We start from the raw sequence: 20,656 nt of genomic DNA, 5'->3' as shown, positions 1-20,656 counted from the left end.
TATTCTGAACTGTAATTGTGTTTATTACTGTTGCAATTATAGCTGCACTGATACTTACAGTCCCAGTAAGTTATGTTCAGTTTTTTTAGTTTTAATCCTGATTTTTATCAATAAATTGAGGCTTTGTGTGTGCTTGGGTGTGTGTATGTATGTGTGTGTGGAGGAGGGGGGGTTAATGTGGCAGCTGCTTCAGCCTCTGGAGAGCCTGAGACAGAGGAGTGAGGGAAATGAAAGTGGAGGGATGATAGTGGAGGGGCGCCCTCAGAGAGCCAGGGATCATTGATGGGGCTCTCTGGAGAGAAGAACAAACAAACTTTAAATCAGAAAGGATGAGAGGGGCCATGGCCTGAAGAAATGGAACCCTCTACAGTGTGTGTGTGCTGTTTGTGTTCTGCTTTGTTTGTGTGTTTGGACACGTTTGTGTCTGCTCGCAAAGCTCATTCAGCTGAGCGTGAAAAGTTTCAGTGTTTGGGTAAAGTCACGTACATAAATGAAATCTAGGCTTATGGCACGGTATAACCAAGGTTTTTCCAGGGGAGTAAAGGGGCTTATAGGTAGCTGGTAATGTCGCCTGCAGGGTTTGCTGTGCTTGTGAAACGGTACAGAGACTCTCAAGAGTGCACAACAAGCTTTGGGAGGGAAGATAAGGCAGCTGGAATCCATTCAGAAGCCATAAGCAAAGATTAGCTTCACTAAACATTTCACCCAACAGTTGGCGCGTATGGTGGGCACAAAAACCTCTCTCCCAGGGGAATTAATGGGTTTAATGTACTGAATGAAATGTATCTTTAACACAGACACCATAGTTCAAAACCTTAACATACCGCATAAGCCCGTTTAGACATTATCCTTGCAGAACTGACATGCACATGCAGCAGATGTACCAAGGTTTAATTTAAACTGCTACATGATTGTCTTTGTAGACATTTTTCTAAGGTGATGTGGAGACTGTTTAACAAATACTCCCCTGGAATAAACCAGGATCACTGAGTTAAAACTATGAAACTGGAAGTATACTGTAAATATATTGTAGCAGTAATATTACACACACTTAGAGGCACATTTGGCCACTGGGTGGGCGAGAAGCATTTTCTTATAATTTCCTTGGGTTCAGCTTGGCCTTCTGTCCCATTACTGTCAGGATAATGTTATAATTAGCACAGCCAAGGTCTCAGGGGAAATGTGAGGACAGTCAAGAGAGATTAGACGTTGTTTGTGTTGGAGGTAAAAAGCTATTATCGTTATATAAATAATGACTTTCAGGAACGCACAGGAGTGAGCACTCTTAAGTGCACATACCTGCACAAAGACATAAGGAACACAGACACAGGCTAAAAAATGATGGGATTTGACCCCTTATCCATTAACATTTAAGTCTGTTCTATTCCTACTTCATCACAATAATTTGTCATAAAATGTATAAATAAACTTGGATGATGAGGCCCACTTTGAAAAAAAAAGAAATTTTTGTTTGTGTGCACACAGTCACACAAGCCACCACGTTTACAGAAAAGTTAATGAGGACACAAGGCTGAGAATAAAAGCAAAGTATCACCAAAAGTGTTTATTTATGAATCAAAAACTGAGACAGGAAGGAATTGAGAAGTTTAAGCAAAAGTAAATAATTCAGTAGATTATTTTAACCTCAGTGAAGTTGCTGCATTTTTCTTGTTTGCACACCAGATTTATTTGACTTGAACGCTGGATAATTTGTCACAACAAGCCATCATCATACTAATATGTAACCTTTTAAAGCTTATGGTTTTATAGCAAAATATTTGACCTCTTTCTTTCTGTCTTACAGCATCATATCAGGTGAAACAGGGTACGTGTGAGGTGGTGGCTATTCATCGCTGCTGCAATAAGAACAAGATCGAGGAGCGCTCTCAAACTGTCAAGTGTTCCTGTTTCCCGGGGCAGGTTGCTGGCACCACAAGAGCCAGACCCTCCTGTGTGGAAGGTAAATGTGTGTGTTAATGTTTGTGTGAATGGGTATACTCACATTCACTATGCACTGTAATGGACCTATAGCATTTTTTCTATATACAGAAATGGTATAAATCAGCTTGAAAACTATTCCAACAGAAATGATATGTGGGCCGAGTAGGTGGAGAATTGTGGTTTCATGAAACACAAACACAAATCTACAGCATCTACTTCAGCTGCAGCTGCAATAACATCTTGAACCCCGAATTGATCCCCCAAAGTCGTACAGTCCAGTTTCCATTCTGCAGATCTGTATCATCATTTTCCATATTTATTTATTTTTTGTGTGAGACCTACAAGAGATTATTGATGAACAGTTTTGTGAATCATTTTATGTAGTTGTGCCCCCACATTACTGTAGGAAGATTTTTTTTATACTTCTGTCAAACCTATTAAGTGTGCAGGTAACTTTGCAGAATGTGTAGATTTCAAGCTTAAAACTTTAAGGATGGGCTGTGTTGTGTCTTTTTTTTAAATAATCAAGACACTGATGAGTCCGACAGGGTTGCAGAGGCTAAAAATGTTTTTAATCATCTCACTTCATTAGAGATGCTACATGAAACCTCTTGCCTTAAACAAATCACTGCCAGATTCCTTTAGCCATGTTAGTAACATAAATACATGAGTCATTTGCCGAAAAGATTAATGAGTTGTGCTGGATCTGATGTCTTTCTAGCAAACTCATCTACACCTTGTAAAAGTGGGTGAATACATTAAAGACTGATTAAAAAATGGCCTCTTATCCTTTGATTTTACTCCATACTGAGTGATACCACACAAAAAAAATGACCTGCACTGAATTCTGTTTACACAGTTCAGTGATATAAAGAGCATTTAAAGTTAAAGTATTCTGCTTCGCTGCACCAGCAGTGAACATGTGGTCCATGGTGTCCCTGCAAAGTTTTAAACTTCTAATGTTTGAAACTACCAAATACAGATTTTAAACTAGGCTATAAGATTAAACCTCAGTTTTAAAAACCTGATGGAATTTGGGACAACTTTCTAGTAAGGCCTCCTGAGTACAAGACAGATTTACTCCAGATACGTTTCATGGACCAAACAATACATTTAAGAGATAAAGAGGACAGTTTTGGTTTAAAAAAGAGGGTTTTATAATTAACAAGTTTTTATATATTTTCACAAAACTTGCAAACCACAGAGTTCTTGAAGTAAAAAAAAAGAGTAAAAGAAATTATAACACATATTCTTTTATTTAATAAGGAAAATAATGAAATGTGAGCCAGCTGACAATCAAACACATGTCCTGTTTTATTTAAAGGCGAAGGATGTATAAACGCCTTCATGACATTTGCAGAAGTGTAAAAGAGTAGTATTGTAACAGAGGACTGCCCGCAAAATATCTCAACTGGTTAAACACCCATAATCCTTCACTCTACATGGGTAAGAGGATTGTAATAGGATGACCATGATTCTTGCTAAAACAGCTTAATACCTGCCATACATGGGCTACTGGTTGATGTTTATGAGAGCAGCTTTAAGAGAATGCAGTTGTGCATGGCAGAAGTGGGAGGAAGTCACAAATAGATGAGACCAAAATGCTGCTGTAAAAAATTTTTGTTTAAATTGGAAGCACAATGTTAATAAAAAGGAAAACAGTGAATATCAGCATCAAAACAGCGTTAGTAATGTTACGTTTTGGGCCTGGATAATTAATGGAATGATAAATCTTGAAAAATATGCCAGCTCATCTCTCAGTAAATCACAGAAACCAGGACATGTAGTAAGACAACCCTACAAGGTCACAAGCTGTTTGACCATAGAGTTGTGAAATATGACTTATTGTTTTCAAATGGCCAAGTCAGTCCTGACCTTAATCTAGTAAAGATTTTGTGGAAGCTCCTGAAGCGAGGAATTCTTACATGGAAAACCACCAGCATTCCAGAGTTTATTTTGTCCAGAGGAAGGTGCTGAACTTCCTCCAGGTTTATGTGGATGATTGCGCAATATGGGGATGTCAAACTCCAGTCCTCAAGTGTCACTACCTGCAGGTTTTAGTTGTTTCCCTGCTCCAACACATCTGTTTCAAACCAAATGGATCCAACAGCTTATTGTCAACTTCTTCACAATGACCCACTAATTTCAGTCAGGTGTGTTGGAGCAGGGAAATAATGAAAAACTATAGAATAGTGGCCGTCAAGTAGCAGAGTTTGACATTCCTGAGTTAGTGGGAACATTTAGTTGCAGTTGCAGAGGTGGGGTTTACACCAGATACTGAAAGCAACATGCAATATCACTCAACTTCCTAATCAAATAACAAATTTTAACAGTTTTTAGTGTTTTTTTTTTTACTTGATTTTCACATTATCTCCTTTTAAAGGTGTCTGTGAAACTTCTGATGCTTTAAGTCATATTTATACTGACATACATGAAGCATCACTGATTTCATAGAACTCTGCTAACACATACACAGCAAACATACACATGTGTAACCACATCTGTGTGCGCTGATGCCTGCTGTGCATGAGTGGCTGTGGAGATGATGGACAGATGAAAGCTGTGGGTCGTTTTCATAGACCTTTGTTACACCCGTTTGTCTGCTTTGTGAGCTCCGGCCCAGCCAGAAACAAGCAGTGTCACTGACCCCTATCATCCACAGACACTCTGCTGAGATCAAACACACACACATCGTCAGCCAACCTGATCGGATCATGCTGCGTTAGCCACCCGCCAGTGGAAGATACATGGTTGTCTTGTATGCGAGTAGGGCCAGTGACTCTCCAAAGCACACGGGGTTGTTCAAACTGTTAAGGTCAGACGAGAGGGATGGAAACTGATCAGATTTTCAGTTGTTGCCCCCTCTTGTGACCCTGCATTGACATAAGTAGACGTAGGTAACGGCTGAATGGATGGTGCTTACTTTACTATAAACTAAATTAGAACAGTCTGCCCCTCCCTTTTTACAGTTTTATACACTTTTCATAATGGTGACACAGCACGGAAATGAATTAAAACAGCATACTTGCAATATCTAAAAATTAGGCCTATTAGATCTCATATTAATTTTACAGTAATTTTCTACAGTCATTTAAGATATGGCTAAGATATGGATAATAAATATGACAAGCAAAGCCATTTTCTTTGCCTTTCAGCATGCATTTACCTGGCTTTCAATGTTGGTTTTATTCACATTAAGAATCCAAGTATTTTTCTTGTTATGTGATCTCAACTGTCCATTTAGAACAGGGATCACAATATCCAGACCCTTTAGACCAAGGTCCTGCAGGTTTTCAATGTGTCCCTGCTCCAACACACCTGACTCAAATTAAATGGATCCAACAGCCTATGAATTTCTTCACAGTAACTTATTAATTTGAGTCATGTGTGTTGGAGCAGAGACACATTGAGTTCCTGCAGGACACCTCGAGGTCTGGACCCTGATTTAGAGTGAGCCTGCAAACTTTCAGTCACTGTGTTGCTGTTGCTTTATATGCCCAGTAGAAGGTGCTTTACCCACTGAAATGATTTAGTCAAAACATATCCACTGGTTCATTTCAGCACTATTTTCACCCAATAAGAAAGTAGATTTGTTTTTTAACCTTTTTGATGAGTTCCTAGATGGAAACTGTTGCTTGATAATGATAAAACCAGGCAACCATAGCAAAGATGATTGGCTTTGTAATGAAAGTCAGACGAAATAAGGAATCACGTGAAACTTTGCTAACCTTTTGGAAGAGGTGTTGCCCTGATTCTTTGCCATTGTTTGTTCAAATCGAAGACTCGGCAGAGCTTGTTAAGGAAGAAATGACACTGATTAGAAGCTAATAGATTCACCGTTTCACTGAAAGTCAGTCAATGATAAATTCTTCACAATGGTTTTAATGACTTTTTCTCCTTCTCACAAATCACACATACACAAACGAGCCTTTTTTCTTCTTCCACATGAGTCATGGTGTTTTTCTTATCTTCTATTCATATCTCACCACCTCTCACTATGAAATCTAGTGCTCAGCAGCACTTACCTTGTGAGTCACACTTGACCTCTGAGTTCAGAGTAACAAAAGATCTAACCCCATGCAACATTTTCCAGCGCGCACACACACATTAATGCACACATATCCGCACATGCTGTTCTCACATTTTTAGGCTTTAAAACTGATGGAACGAGACATTCCCTTCTCGGTAGACAGCCTTAGTAGAAAAGCCTTAGTGTAAATGGAGCTACATTATTGATGATGACTGAAAAACAACTATATGGTTAAAGCTGGCTGCTGCATGGTGGGTCACACTTTTTCACATGATTTCTGTTTGTTACGATTAGCCCCAGACCTGCTTCTTTTTTATTTCGTTTTATAATTAATAGTGCTGGCATGTATGATTGAAGCCTATTTACAGCTGTAAATTGTACAGCAAAGTGATGTGTAAATGTTAGGGTGTAGAGTTTGACAGAGACAAACTGTTTTGACACAGTTTGACAACTGATAACTGCCAACAAACAAACAAAAAAAGAAGCTCGTAAAGCTAGTTGGGAAGATGCTTGGCTTGCTCAAGCTATTACAAAAAAAAATTCTACATTACACCATGCACGACTTCTTCTTCACAAGAGCCCCTTTGTACAGCAGACAGCATGAGATGAGGGCAGAGCAGAAGAACAACAAGCATCAATCCTAACATGTAGCATCCCAAAATCACAGCCAACACTACCAACTCTAACAACACAAATCAAACCTCAAGAAAACCATGAGAACAGCTCTGTCCACTCTAGAGCTTCTGCTAATTTCTCCACTTCAACCAAACCACACAAACATGAAAGCAGAGGTTACAAAGATGTCTGTCTCATCACTGTGGGACAGACGCTCTGGAGCTAGCAGCCAGGACCAGAAATCATGTTGTACTTTTGCTGTTTTGTGGTGAAAAGTTTGATTCCAGCTCTTAAATCTTTGCTAATGTGTTCTCCGATGACTGCCATTGTTTGAAATGAACCATGAAGGTCCTGCTAGTTTCCATGGAGATGAAGGAGGTTTATAGTGAAGGATTTACTCTTCCTATCATAGACTATCTTGGGCTTCACTTCTTTCTGGACCCTCATGGTGTTTCTAAGGTGAATGTGGGGGGTATCCCTGGATCCTCCTGACTCTGACCACTGATAGAGGTGTCGATTATTAGAGATATTTACCTGCATAACCCCTCCATTAAAACATTTGTAAAACTGCCCAGGCTCAGTTTTCTAGCTTGTACGTTTGAACAGTTGCTCATTAGACATTACTTTATTAATTCCTAGATGAATTTGGCTGCTGTTATTACTGCATCTTTATTTATAACACACTTTTAAAACAACAAAGTTGACAAAAGTGCTACAATGTGAAACATTAAAGTAAAAACAATCAAAACAGTAAAATAAATAGCATATGAAATAAATAAAATTAACCAAAGTAAAATAAAAATGTCAATACATTCTGCTGTGCCAAAGGCCAGAGTGAGCTTTTGGGTTTTAAGAAGAGATTCAAAGACAGGTAAACATGAGGTCTGTCTAATGTACAAACGCAGTTCATTCCACAGTTTAGGTGCAGCCACTGCAAAGGCCCGGTCCTCTGAGCTCCTGACTTATCTTGGGCACAAACGGTAGGAGATGACCAGTTGACCTGAAAGACTGAGAAGGTGTATAGGGACGGAGAAGCTCAGAGAGGTACAGCATGCAACACCATTCAAACACTTAAAAGCAAATAAAAGCAGTTTAAAATGAATCCTAAAGGGAACGGGGAGCAAGTGAAGAGAAAATAAAACCGGGGTGATGTGCTCATACTTGTGTGGGCCAGTTAATAGATGTGAAGCTGCTTTTTGTACAAGCTGCAGTTAAGAAATAGAGAACTGACTCACCCCAGAATTAAGTGCATTGCAAGTTTTAAGTTTTAAGTTGTTTGGATTGTCATGTGCAAGATGGCAGTGAACTGCAGTCGTACATGCATCCGATGCTGTGCACATCTATTTACCATGAGTAAAAAAACAAAATCGGTAATAAACTAAAATAAATATAAAAAGCCACAGTGCAATGATTGCTCAGTGATGTGCATGCTATACAATCTGACAATATGTAATATATATATATATATATGAAAAAAGTTAATGTTCTTGTTATATTACTCATAATCTTTGTTAATGTAAATGTTAGTGTCAGCATAGTGATCTCAATAACTCCATTTAGAGCAAAATTCTACATTTATAAATGTTCTTAAAGAAAAGAAGCATGTAAAAGATCATCAGAAGGTAGAGGTACTCATGAAAAATTACTTACCAAGTGTCAAAGCACTGATGCATTCAGATAAAGAGCACATTTTAATTTTGCGGCCCACATATGCAAAGCTTAAAGGAACAAAATTAAGTGATACTTTCATAACATGACACATTAAATTAACCTCTGTGCGATTATTGTCAGGCCTACTAGGAGAGGCAGCCATGCGATAAATGTAGCAAGGTAAAAAGTACAATATTTTCTCTAAAATACAGCAGAGTCAAAGCGTAACCTTTCACACAGAGGAAATTGTGTGATGGGGAGTTGTTTTTAGAGTGAGAAAGAAGGATTTTACATCCTTCCTCAGACAATGTCATTAACATGTGTTTTGTGAGGGGGGGAGAAAACAAAGAACAGTGACCTGATAAAAGCGGCTATGAGTGGATTTTGCTTGGTGCGTGACAGGGTGACAGACAAACTGTGTTTTATTGCTGTTCCGCAAAATGTAGTTTAGTGTTTCAACACACATCTACCAGCTGTTGTTTACTATCTTTCCCTTCATGTCATGCCTTTGTCATTTTCTCAGCCTGTTCCTGTGGATGAGCACAACTGCTCACCAAGTCTAATCTTTTTTCTGACAGTTTTTCCAGTGCTCTTTCCACCTGGGCTTTCTCGTCATGCATACCTGGGTGTGCTAGCATGGATATGTGAGCTGAGGGTGCAGAGATACAGAGCGTTAGTAAATCATTGTAGAAAGAGATGGATGCTGCTTTCCAACTGCTTCTGCACTCCAGGATCACTGAGCGGAACAGTTACAAAGCCTGAGGGTATTCATTCCTCTGGGTCTGTCCTTAGCCTTTCCATGCATGTGTATATATGTTTGTGTATGTGTTTTGAGGTACACATTTTTCCCTTTAAATAGTGATGACCTGAAACCAATGGCTTTTGATTCTTTATTATGCTTGTACCTGAACGACACGTGACAGGCAATTGCACAAAGACACCCAGGGACACAAAAGAAAACTTCCTGTTATAGTTTATGCTCCCAGTTGCTTTGCTGAGCAAGTTCAGAAGGAGCCTTTGTTAAGTATTAATGGGGAAACACTCCCAAAGTAACATGCCTGAGTGCACATATTGTATTAGCATGCCCTGCCTCACATCAAGACAGGCTACACTGGAGTTATAAAACAGGATATATAGTCAATGAATTTGTTTTGTTATATCAAAAGCTAATCTACTATTCTTTATCAAGTCACTTGAATGACTTTAGATGAAAGGGTTAGAGGTGAGAAAATCCCTTTGATCTTGGAGAGTTTTTCAGTTTCATCATAAATATATTTTTTTGTAATATTACTGGTTGGAACAGTAGGTTTGCTGAGCTGATGCTGCATTTTCTACCTCAGAAGAAAGACTGAAGTGTCGGCCTCAGTTAATAGAATACACATATTTTAGGTGTATATACATGTTTTTGTCTACTTAGCTGCCTGAATGTCTTGACTTTTAGTCATTTTGTTTTTAACCTCAGTATCTTTCCATGTGGTTGTAACTTAATTATATATAAACATAAAACACCTGTGAGGAAGACAATTTGCATTCTTAAAGTGTTGATTGCTAACAAGCTGTAACTGAACATGAAGTTTTATATTTAGGCACAGAAATCTGATCAATGCATCATTTCCGCTACTGGTTGCTTTCACACCCAGCTGAGAAATGCACCTGCAGTTTCAGCTTTGTCCACTTGATGTCACAAACATTACAATGACAGTGTGAGCAGTGGCACAGAGAGAAATGATCTGAAACCGAGTAGGGATGCCAGCTCCTTCTGCACACGCTTGCTCTTACACAAGTATGAAAAGCTGCAGTCATAACTACTGTAACCAGCAGCGAGTGACATTTTTCGGTTGTGCACCAGATTGACGTGAAATAATCACTAAGAAGAGAGACGGAGCTGCAGGCAGCCTCGTGGCGTGAAACCTCCGTAGACCTTATTTAGAGAGCCCCAGAGACTTGGAGACAACCTGGGGAATAACATAGCCTCAGTCCCTTGTCTTGCCTAATCACCTGCACCCTAAGCAAAGCCCTGTCTAGACGTTTGCCCTCGGCTGATCTCGTGCTGAAAGTTTTTGAGACAACTTAAAAGGAAGCCATTTTGAGTGCAGCTTCAGTTGTAATGAGCTGAGAATAAGTGTGATGAAATGCACGCCTGAGCTGTAAACCTTCGTCATTTACATAGGCACCTTTCGTGAATATAAATGCAGACTCTTAATGAGAATGATGCAATTATAGTGGCTTGGCTGAGTAGTGCTTCGTGTGTTATACACATTTTCAGGGTACTTTATCCTCTTCCTTTTTTAAGAACTTCTCTTATATACAGTCTGACTTTCACATAAAAACAGGAAAGCAAAGTGAAAAGTCATAAACGTTAGATTAGATTATTTGTATTTTTAAAAACAACTGAATAAATAAGACTTGTCATGTTTGTTTTTTAGGTTTTCCTTCTTAAGCAAGTGTTACAGCATGAAGGACAAACCTAAAGCGAGGAATAGCTGCTGCACTTGAGCCACCATGATGATGATGATGAAATGCAGCAGTAAAATGCAAAATGCACATTTTAATAGATGTAGCTCCAAGAAACTCAGAGGAACTCTATACTCTAATTTAAGAGATAGCTTGCTCTGTGCTGTCTGAAGGCACTATTATCAGTTTCCAACCTGCTAAAGCTCACTCATTAGGTTTGTACATTAACCCATTAAGGTCCGAGCCAGGAAAAAGTGGTAAGAAAAGTCCAATTTTTTTTTAAATATGAGGCCTTTATTTGGCCCTTTAACAAAATGTAACAAAAAAAATACATTTTTTTGGGAGGGATATCTACTATTTATTACCATGTGTTATGTAGTTTTCTGCTTCTGGGTATCTACTAGGTGACAGAAGACTAGTATCAGATTGTGTTCAACAGGATTTTGAGCAAAGTTTACACCATAAATTGAAGCAAAATATCTCAGAAACTGTATGTAACAAATATGTCACATCAGGTTCTTATGGGTTAAATCTTGTTTGATTTGTGGAAAACAGAAAATAATACATATTGTAGTTTCACATGGGGGTTTGTGCTGGCTGGCTCTGTTTGGCCTGAAGTCAGCACTGTGGAGTTGGCAGTGAAGCAGAGTCCACATTACCTGGCTAAGAAATAATCAGCTGAAATCTTCCATAACATCATTATATGTTGTTTGCTCACTCTGACCTTTATGCACATGAACCAAAACCTTAACAACACCTCAGAGAGTTTAATTTCGGGCAGATTCACAGTTCTTCTGTTTTGAATCTTCTCCTCAAACTCCAGGCAAGAAAACAAATCATCTAATTTATCCAAGTCATTTTCAGTCTTTTGAGACTGAAAATGGGGAAAGAAAAACTGATACTGTTAATGCAAAATAGATTTTTAGCTGTTCATTCATGCTAAGAGCCTCTTATGCAATCCAACTTTTTTTTATTATTTTTTTTTTAAAAGCTCCTTAAAACAACCATAGTGGGCCAGTGTGCTGCACAGAAGAATGAAAGCACAGATAATAAAATCAATCAAAATATTAAAAACACTAAAATAAAATAAATAAGACAAGTTGACAGATATAAAAAAGAAGCAAACTGTCAACATTTCAAGAGTGTCAAAAAGCCAAAAAACAGGTAAGTTTTAAGAAGACGCTTAAAATCAGTGAAGGAGGATGCCTGTCTGATATTCAGAGGCAGGTCGTTCCACAATCTGGGACCAACAACCATAAAGATCCGATGTTTTCAGAGCTACGCTTTGTTCTCGGCACCATCAAGAGCAGCTGATCAACCATGTGATCAAGGTGTGTGAGGGTGTAGAAGCTCAGCAAGGTAGGGTGGTGCTAGACCATGGAGACATTTAAGACAAAATTATTTTAAACTGGACAATGGAGGAAACTAAAACCAGAGAAATGTGTGTATGTTAACATGTGCCAGCAGCATTGTGTACCATCTGAAGACCCACTAGATGAAGAAAATGAACACTTATCTAATGTCATCTTCAGTGAGGCCTTTAACCTTCCCACCTTTCTCTCTGTGAATCAATGGATCTTCATTAAGGGTCACAGTTAAAAGAGTGCAAGATGCTTTTCAGGGACCATGATTGCGGGTCAGTCATGACCTCTTTAATTGTACTATCATTGACCTGTTGATACTAGTCTTTGAATGCTGTCTAACATCAGGATTATGCATGACGTCATAGACCCCGTGCCAGGCCTGTCCATTTTCTTACTTGACAGTATGGTTCTTATGAGTCATGCCTGCCCTGCCCTTGTAGTAATAAAACATGAGTTAAGGTGCAGGGAATGCTAACTGCATAATATCACTCAAAGGCCATGCCTATTAGCTCTATATAACACTCTAGGAGTGCAGGGCACTGTTGTCTACACTGTAATGGCCACATTAACGAGCATTACACAGCCATTGGTTTTTGGGAGCACTTACTGCCATTAAGCTCATGCATCATAACGGTGTGTTCAACATTATGCCTCCTGATAGCTGTAAGAGTTGTATCCATTCTTTTTCTTTTTTTAGTCATATAGCAGCTTGGAGTTAGCTTTCTTTTCTTGCCTGTTTCCAGTGTGCTCAGTAATAGTCATCCTCAAATGGCCTTTTTCCTTTCCATCCTTCTCGCTGCCTCCCCTGATTCCCCTCTCAGCTCATTTCCTCACTACAAAGATGTTTCACTTCTGAAAACCTTTTATTTAAGCCTTGTCTTCCTGCCTTCTCTTACGTTTTCTTTTAGTCAGTGTATTCTTACTACACGAAGCTTGAGAGGATTTCACCATGTTCCTCTGCATGAGAGCCCATTTTCCTGACAATAGCAGCTTTTCTACCTCCTTTTGCTGCAAACAATAGTCACCAGAGATCAAAATTTCTTTCTGAACATCATCAGTGCCGCAGGTTAATGAAGTTAAAGAAATTGGTGTGCTCTTTTATCTGTCTGTGGAGCCACCATTGAGACAGAAGTTTGGATAGATGATGAACTTGGAGAGAAGGAATTGAGTTATTCTCAGCTGTCAAGCTGCCTCTTGTCTAGACAGTGGATCAGATAATCTGGGAGATTTGAATGTCACTTGGTAAGACATGGAAAATCTTTGGGTTTTTAACTGAATTTTAACTACACAGTAGCTCTGGCCCAGTTTTGTTCTCCGGCATGCACAGTGTGGTGAAACTATTTTTAAAAACTATCAAATGAAAAACATAAGAAGTTAAGATATAAACATTTTAAATTAAAAATCATTTTATTATCAACAAGCAAATATAACAGAATCGAAATGTCCTTTTAAAGCACCATCCCAATGCTACTTAACATAGAGGCAGATAAACTACTCTAAGCAAAAAGGACCTTTCTCAATGTTTAGCCTGATTATTTCCAAATTCCGAGTTGTACCATCAATAGATCAATATATCAAGCTTTGTTCATTAAGAGATTAAAAAAATAAAAGCACAGATAAAGAACCTGTTTGAAATGAATGCAACTTTTATAGGTTCTGAGCTCTAAACAACTTCAGGGGCAAACTTGGTTAAACACTTGAGGTAGGCTATAACATGCCAGCATTTAATGTAGATCGTGGAAAAGTTAGAGATTTGTGACAGAAAGAGAGAAGCAGGGCAGATGGTGACAAACCTGTGCATCAAACCTGGGAATGTTTCACTGGTCTGTCACACATGCAAACTGTTGCCACCCTGACCAAGGAGACAACTAACACAGCTTTCCTTACAGATATGCAACACCCTCAGGTTTACCTTTTCAAAGAGAGGGATTCCAAAGTAAAGTGTCCTGATTGCTGCTGCCTTCCTCCACAGTCACCTTACCTCGACCCCACTGAACATTTATAGACTTGCTTAAAGATGAGGAGAACCAAACTGACCTGAAAGAACAGGAGATTGAGATTAGCTTTACCCTGATGATACAGTATGTTGCACATCAATAGTACAGTAATTCCCAGACAAGCGGAGGCTTCACTCAGAACCACGGCGTTGGTCAGAGGTACTGTCCATGGTGCTGATCATGCTGCACTGGTAGTGAATTCCACATCTAGTGACATTCACATCTTGAAGTGTTTCATCACTTTTGAATTAAATGTAATGAAAATGAGAAATACTTTCTTCTTCCCAGAGGGAAATTTCAATGTTGCAGTGTTTAAAAAAACAAAACAAAAAAAAAAAACAAACAATAATATTTAATTAGAGTATAAAGCCTTGTTCCGGAAGGTGATGGCTGCTGGTAGGAATGAGCTTCAGTACCTTCAGTACCTTTTCTGTCTTGCATTGGACTTGAAGAAGTCTCTCACTGAACACGTTTCCTTACTGTGTTTTGTAGAGGATGTGAATCCATTATTTTCAGCAGCTTGTGCATCATTATTCTCTGTATAATCCGCTCCATCAGCTTCTGTTATCCCCAGCACAGAACCAGCTTTTCTGATCAGTTTGTTCAGATTTTTTTTAAGTTCTCTCAGGACATTGTTTCTCAAATGTGGGTATAAGGACCCTGAGGGACACTACAGGGGGTGGGTGGATAGGTAGGTAGGTAGGTAGGTAGGTAGGTAGGTAGGTAGATAGATAGATAGATAGATAGATAGATAGATAGATAGATAGATAGATAGATAGATAGATAGATAGATAGATAGATAGATAGATAGATAGATAGATAACTATTCATCCTCAATGGGAAATTAAGTTGTCATAACTGGTATAGTACACAAACACACACACACACACACACACACACACACACACACACACACACACACACACACACACACACACACACACACACACACACACACACAAAAGATAAAAAAATACTTTAAGTACTTGAGAAAATACAAATTACAAAAATATTTTCCATGTAAACATTCTGATAATCCTGTAAAATCAATAAATGTAGGTTTTAAAACAAAATGTATATTCAGTATTCAGTTTCATTTGGCGTTTGCATGAAGTATTTTTATTTTAATAAATCTGAGCACTTATGTCCATGTAAACATGACTAGTCTTAAACCAGTTGTGGGAAAACTTGGAGAATTGTTTCCACTCCAACTGGATGAACCCATAGATTTGAGTGGAAATCCACAACTTGTTGCTTTTATTTGATATGTCTCTGTTCTGCAACAGCTTGGACGGAAATACATGAGAGGACATCTTTAATGTATTTAAGACTTGCAAAGGTTTGCCATGAATTATTGACATTTAACATGTTTGAAATATGTTCTAAGCGTTTCGTTAGAAGCTTTAATAAACCAGACACTGACGGTACAGGGCTGTTTACTTCATAGCTTTGCATTAGGTAGGAAATACTTGGCTGAAAAATGATTCCACATGGTGGTACATTGCTGAAAAATGTTTTAAAACCAGTGATGTACTTTCCGTTAGCCGCAGATTCACTGTTTACTGTGATGCAGTGAAATAGCCGGTGTTCTCTTTGTGTGGTGTCCTGGTGATGTGTGTGTTTTAAATAATGTTCTGATTTTTTTTTTTATCTTCATTCTTTTCTAAATCTTCTGTCCATGCTCCAGCCTCCATTGTAGCCCAGAAGTGGTGGTGCCAAATGCAGCCATGTATGGATGGGGAGGAGTGTAAGGTCCTGCCTGACCTGACTGGCTGGTCGTGCAGTACTGGCAACAAAGTCAAAACCACCAAGGTAATAAGGATACCAGTCTATGTCTCATATGTGGATTGGTGCACTCATGTTCATACACAGATGTTTTCCTAGAATTTCTTGTCTGTATGGTTATTTTTTTGTTTATTATGTTTTTCTTTTCTCATGTATCTTGTCAGTTGCAGTTATGGAAATCTTTGACATATTTTTATTTGTATGCAACAACAAAGCATCTAACCCTGTAGAGCCCAACGTGACATGTACATACAGTTTCTGAGACATTTTGCATCACTTTATGGTAAAAACTTTGCTCAAAACACAATCTGATGGAAGTTTTCTGACCCCTAATAGATACCAGGAAACAGAAAACCACAGCATAATAATTTTGACACATTAAATGGTATTAAATGGTGAATATCCCCCCAAAAATTTATTTTATTTTTTATTTTTTATTTTCTAGAAAGTCCCACAGAAACACGTATGCATTGCTTCCACGTTGATACAGACAAAATTGACCTTAATATTCAGTTTCTTTCCCTTTTTTTCTACTAAACATTATGGCTTAATTAATAATTCAACCTTTTAAGTGCCAAAGTTGCAAAATTGCAACAAGCACCAGGCCATGTCTCCAGAAAGAGAGCTGAAACCTGTTACCACTTTCCACTGCTAGATGGAAGACAAGTGAATCGGCTCGCATATATAGTGAAAGGTATGGAATCTAACACAGCTGCTAACCTGTGATGCCACAATGTGAAATTAGATGAGTAATTTTACCGCCATTGTAAACTCAAAATTTTTTCTCATTTACAGAATGCCTTGAAAATTTTAATAACTCCGGCTCCTAAAGGGTTAACTTTCAACTTGATGATTCCTGCTGCTTGTCATACTTGAAATGACTGTAAATGAAAAAGATGTTGTCAGTTGGGCTTAGCAAGCAGAGATATTCTTATAAACAAATGTTTGGATCTTCAAGATGCCAACAAAATGGTCTAACTTAATCATCAGCAGCAGAAATGAGAACAGAGTGTGAATCAACAAGCAAACTCCTTGGTGAACTTTATTTGGGGAGTCATGGCTCAGCAAGGTAGAGTGGTCGTCCTGTAACCTGGAGGTTGCTGGTGCGATCCTTGGCCTGTCAAGTTCATATCGAGGTGTCCTTGGGCAAGACACCGAACCCCTAATTGCTCCTGATGGGTCGTGGTTGAGCGCCTTGCATGGCAGCTTCCGTCATCAGTGTGTGAATGTGATGTATAATGTAAATGCACCGTACCTCCAACAACCACTGCATGATCCCAAGTAAATTGACACTATTCAGTTGAGTTAAATGGATTTAAATGAGGGTCCTTCATCGTCCCTTTGTAAGCTGTTGAAGTGTGAAAGTTAATTTGCGGGACTGACAACTTGGGTGCCTGTATGTACACACTGATGTGCGTGCTGTGGGATGCAGCAGGTGCTGTTTATTCACAGGTGAAATATAAAAAGAGAAACAGTTGGAGGGGAAAGAGGCGCAGGCGTCATAGGAGTAATTGCTCAAGAGATGGCACAACAGCTCAACATCTGTCGTATTCATTAGAATGCATTATGGTTGAGGCCTTCCACAGAGACTGTACAATTAAGAGTCATAATTAAATTGGTGAGTGGGGTAGACTGAGAAACAGAAGCACTGCTGGGCTCAGTCACAGGCAGTGGAATTAATGACCCTGAGCCTAACACCAACTCTGGGAGGGATGGGTACAATTATCCTCATTCTGTTGCATGTTACCATCTCTGCTCTTTCCTCCCCTTTTGTTCTTTGTTTTGTCCCTCCCACCCCAACAAGCTGATCTGCATCGGTAGACATTAATTGAGCATTTGCAAGGTGCTTTGAGGTCAGGGTACAGTTACTTGGAGACTTGATGGCAGATGCCACTGAAAATAGTTGCATTGAGACATTGATTCCCTGGCAACTGCTCACACGGCTGCACTCTGTCGCTTTCTTCTTTTGACTACATCTCTCTTTCTACCCATGACCTCCTTTCACCACCTCAGCATCTTATTCACTGTGATGATCTGTATCTGTCCATCTTTCTTTCACTCCCACACAGTGTAGGCGGGATGTAGAGCGATAGACAGACCGCCTGACCGAAGCATCACAACACTGTTTAACGAGGAAGAGCAAAAAACACCACACAGATTTCACACTGTGGTTTAACTTCAATAGCTTTTATAGGACTGGAGCAAGGGAACTGGGGGTTTTAATTTATGCACATATCAGTTTATAATAAATGCAGAAATAATGAGCTTTGGTGATAGAAAAAAGTTCTCTACATCTCCAATTACACCTCTTCAGCTTACTGCCAAAGTGTGAACAAACCATTACAGCTTCAGAACATGTGGCACCTAGCTGTAGGTCCCTGCAATCAGCCAGCAAGCTAGACTGCAAACAAGCCGTTTTCAATCTGAAGAGAAAAACACACAGCCAGAAATAGAGAGAAAATTGTTTGAGTTTAAATGTTTTCCTCTGACCTCTGATTGTCTCTTAGAGATGGAAACATTTATCACGAGAGTGGGAAGTGAGACACTGAGTCCGTTAATGTAATTACATGTCTCGGTGACACTGATTCTCTTCTCTTTTCTTTTTTATTGTTTCTTTCTAGGTTACACGATAGCAAGACAGCCGCTGAGCCACGAGGAAACCTGAAATTCACCATACACGGAGGATGGATGACTCACATATTTGCAGTACGATGGAAAAAATATCAAGGAAAGGACTGCTGGGATATGGGATACAATGTTTTCATTAAAAACTTTAGGCCCTTTGGAGCCACACATGCAGCATATATACTGTACTTAAGACTAACGGACTACAATCAGGGTACATATGGACAACAAAGGATCTCTTTTCTAATAAAGGACAATGTGAGATGATAGACACTGGTTTATCCTAAACACTGATGATGCATTTTGAAGTTAGAACTAGAAGCTGTGCTGACAGTTTGGCTGAATACAATGCAGACCTGTTGTCAGTATGTAGAAGTTAAAATATTAGAAAGTGGAGAGGATTTGGGGGCAATGAAACAGATAGCAACTCATAACTAGCAAATAGCAAATTAGCTTCAAATTGCTCTTGTGGGTCAAGTCACAACCATGAAGAGTGTTTTGCAGGAGTCATTTTGCAGTTCTAATTAGGATCATTGCAGTAGGATCATCACAGCATATTAAAAATTCATGTAAGATATTTGCACTAGTCAAAACCATTTGGGAATGTTTTGTTTTTCTAGATAGCACCATTTTTTATTATTTATTTATTTGCTGTGGATGTCACATAAAACTGAAGGTGAGCCTTTTGTAAAATGTCTGAGACTTGGAAGTACTGTAGATAAATATGTATATCATACCACACTAATTCTGAGTAGTTATTTGTTGGAAATGGCTCAGACTCTTGAGATTTGTATACATTCAGCTTTGTACAATATGACTAGCAAAGTATGATTCATTCATCTCAATGATGCCCAAAGACATTTACCAGTTCAGCCTTCACAGTTATATATCTTTGATCTGTTTTTGTTCACCCTGTAGCATCTTTTATGTTAGCAGTTTAAAGGAGGTCCATAAATGTTCGAACAAGGACAGGCTGTCTTTATGTTATTTCAAATTATTAGAATCATTTTATTCTCTCTCTCACTTTTTCTTTTTTTTCTTTTAAAAAAAGGAAAACAATGACATGAACAGGTTTCTTTCTCGCTTTCTGTATTAGGAGATTTATGTTTTGTGCTCACATTTCCCATTGATCATATCCACAGTTCTACATAATCAATGGTTCAGTGAGGTATACTGAAATAATTGCTGCAGATAATACCAGCTTTATATCCTTTTGTTTTCTTCATAATTTGATCATTGCTGCACTCAGCACAAAAGTGTTGCATCCCAAACAAGCATCTTTATATCTGCTGTTAGTCTGTCTCTTTTTTTTAATCCTCCTCTCTACTCTCTCTTCTGTCTCTTCTTCTGCACAATTTACCAACATTCTGTTTCACACTGTGTGTCTCAATTTCTCTGTTTCAATGAGAATGAAGCTGTTTTCTGTATTGCTTTCCAAATGAAGTTTTCTCTCATGGACACATAGCAGCATCCTTTTGCAAATGGTATAACTCTGCTTTTCTAATGTTTGAATGTGTAGGGTCAGTGTGCCCAGGGGTTAGTCTGCTGGAGCCTCCCACGCCCAACACCATGACAGAGAACCTCTGCTTTCAGACTTGTTGCCTTGTGAGCAATGATAAATCTTTAGGAGCTGAGCCGCTGACTCTCCAGCTCTAGTGCTGAGCTCTGAGCCAGAGGGAGCTTGGGGACAGTAGGGCTACCAGTGGCAGGCAGCTCCACTCTCTCATTACTGAGAGGCCTGGATAGTGCCGGGCTTCTCTCGGGACCACTGACATGGAATATTTTTAGGCTTATGATGCAGCACTGCAGTTAGGCCAGTCACACCACACTGCCCTCTTTCCATATGCCGTGGTTGCAACAATAGTCCACTTAGATTGGGAATCTGATGACATTCTGCAGTAGCATGCATACGCAAGCAGAAGCACCATATTCACATGAACTTGTCTTTCTTCACCAGTCTCTCTCCTACATACACCTACATAGCCTACACACGGATGTGGGAGAACTGGAATCAGCCGAGTACACGACATGCCTTAATTTCACCAAACACAGGGTAAAACGTTTTCTCAGCTGAGCACCATCAAAGCATATGAGGGATCTGGTTCCTTTATTTCCCTCCTTCCTCCTCTTCCTGCAGGGATTTCATGTTCTGTAGATGAGCCTGGCGCCTTGCTCACTCCATCCTACATGGCAAT

General features: G+C 39.1%; 1 protein-coding gene across 4 annotated transcripts in view; it reads left to right on the top strand.

Annotated features, from left to right (window-relative positions):
* The window catches only part of tafa4b (TAFA chemokine like family member 4b), a 44,843-nt gene extending 25,437 nt beyond the window's left edge, over window positions 1-19,406 (top strand). For all 4 annotated transcript variants that reach the window (XM_041980646.1, XM_041980648.1, XM_041980645.1 and 1 more), the window contains exons 4-6: window positions 1,805-1,960; window positions 15,739-15,863; window positions 18,458-19,406. In XM_041980646.1, the coding sequence (XP_041836580.1) occupies window positions 1,805-1,960; window positions 15,739-15,863; window positions 18,458-18,469 (293 nt within the window). In that variant the 3' untranslated portion in view covers window positions 18,470-19,406. The remainder of the gene's footprint in view (window positions 1-1,804; window positions 1,961-15,738; window positions 15,864-18,457) is intronic.
* Window positions 19,407-20,656: the final 1,250 nt, after the last annotated feature.

The sequence above is a fragment of the Melanotaenia boesemani genome, chromosome 3 (genome assembly GCF_017639745.1).
Source record: "Melanotaenia boesemani isolate fMelBoe1 chromosome 3, fMelBoe1.pri, whole genome shotgun sequence".
NCBI classification, from domain to species: Eukaryota; Metazoa; Chordata; class Actinopteri; order Atheriniformes; family Melanotaeniidae; genus Melanotaenia; species Melanotaenia boesemani.
This window is presented reverse-complemented; position numbering and strand designations above follow the sequence as displayed.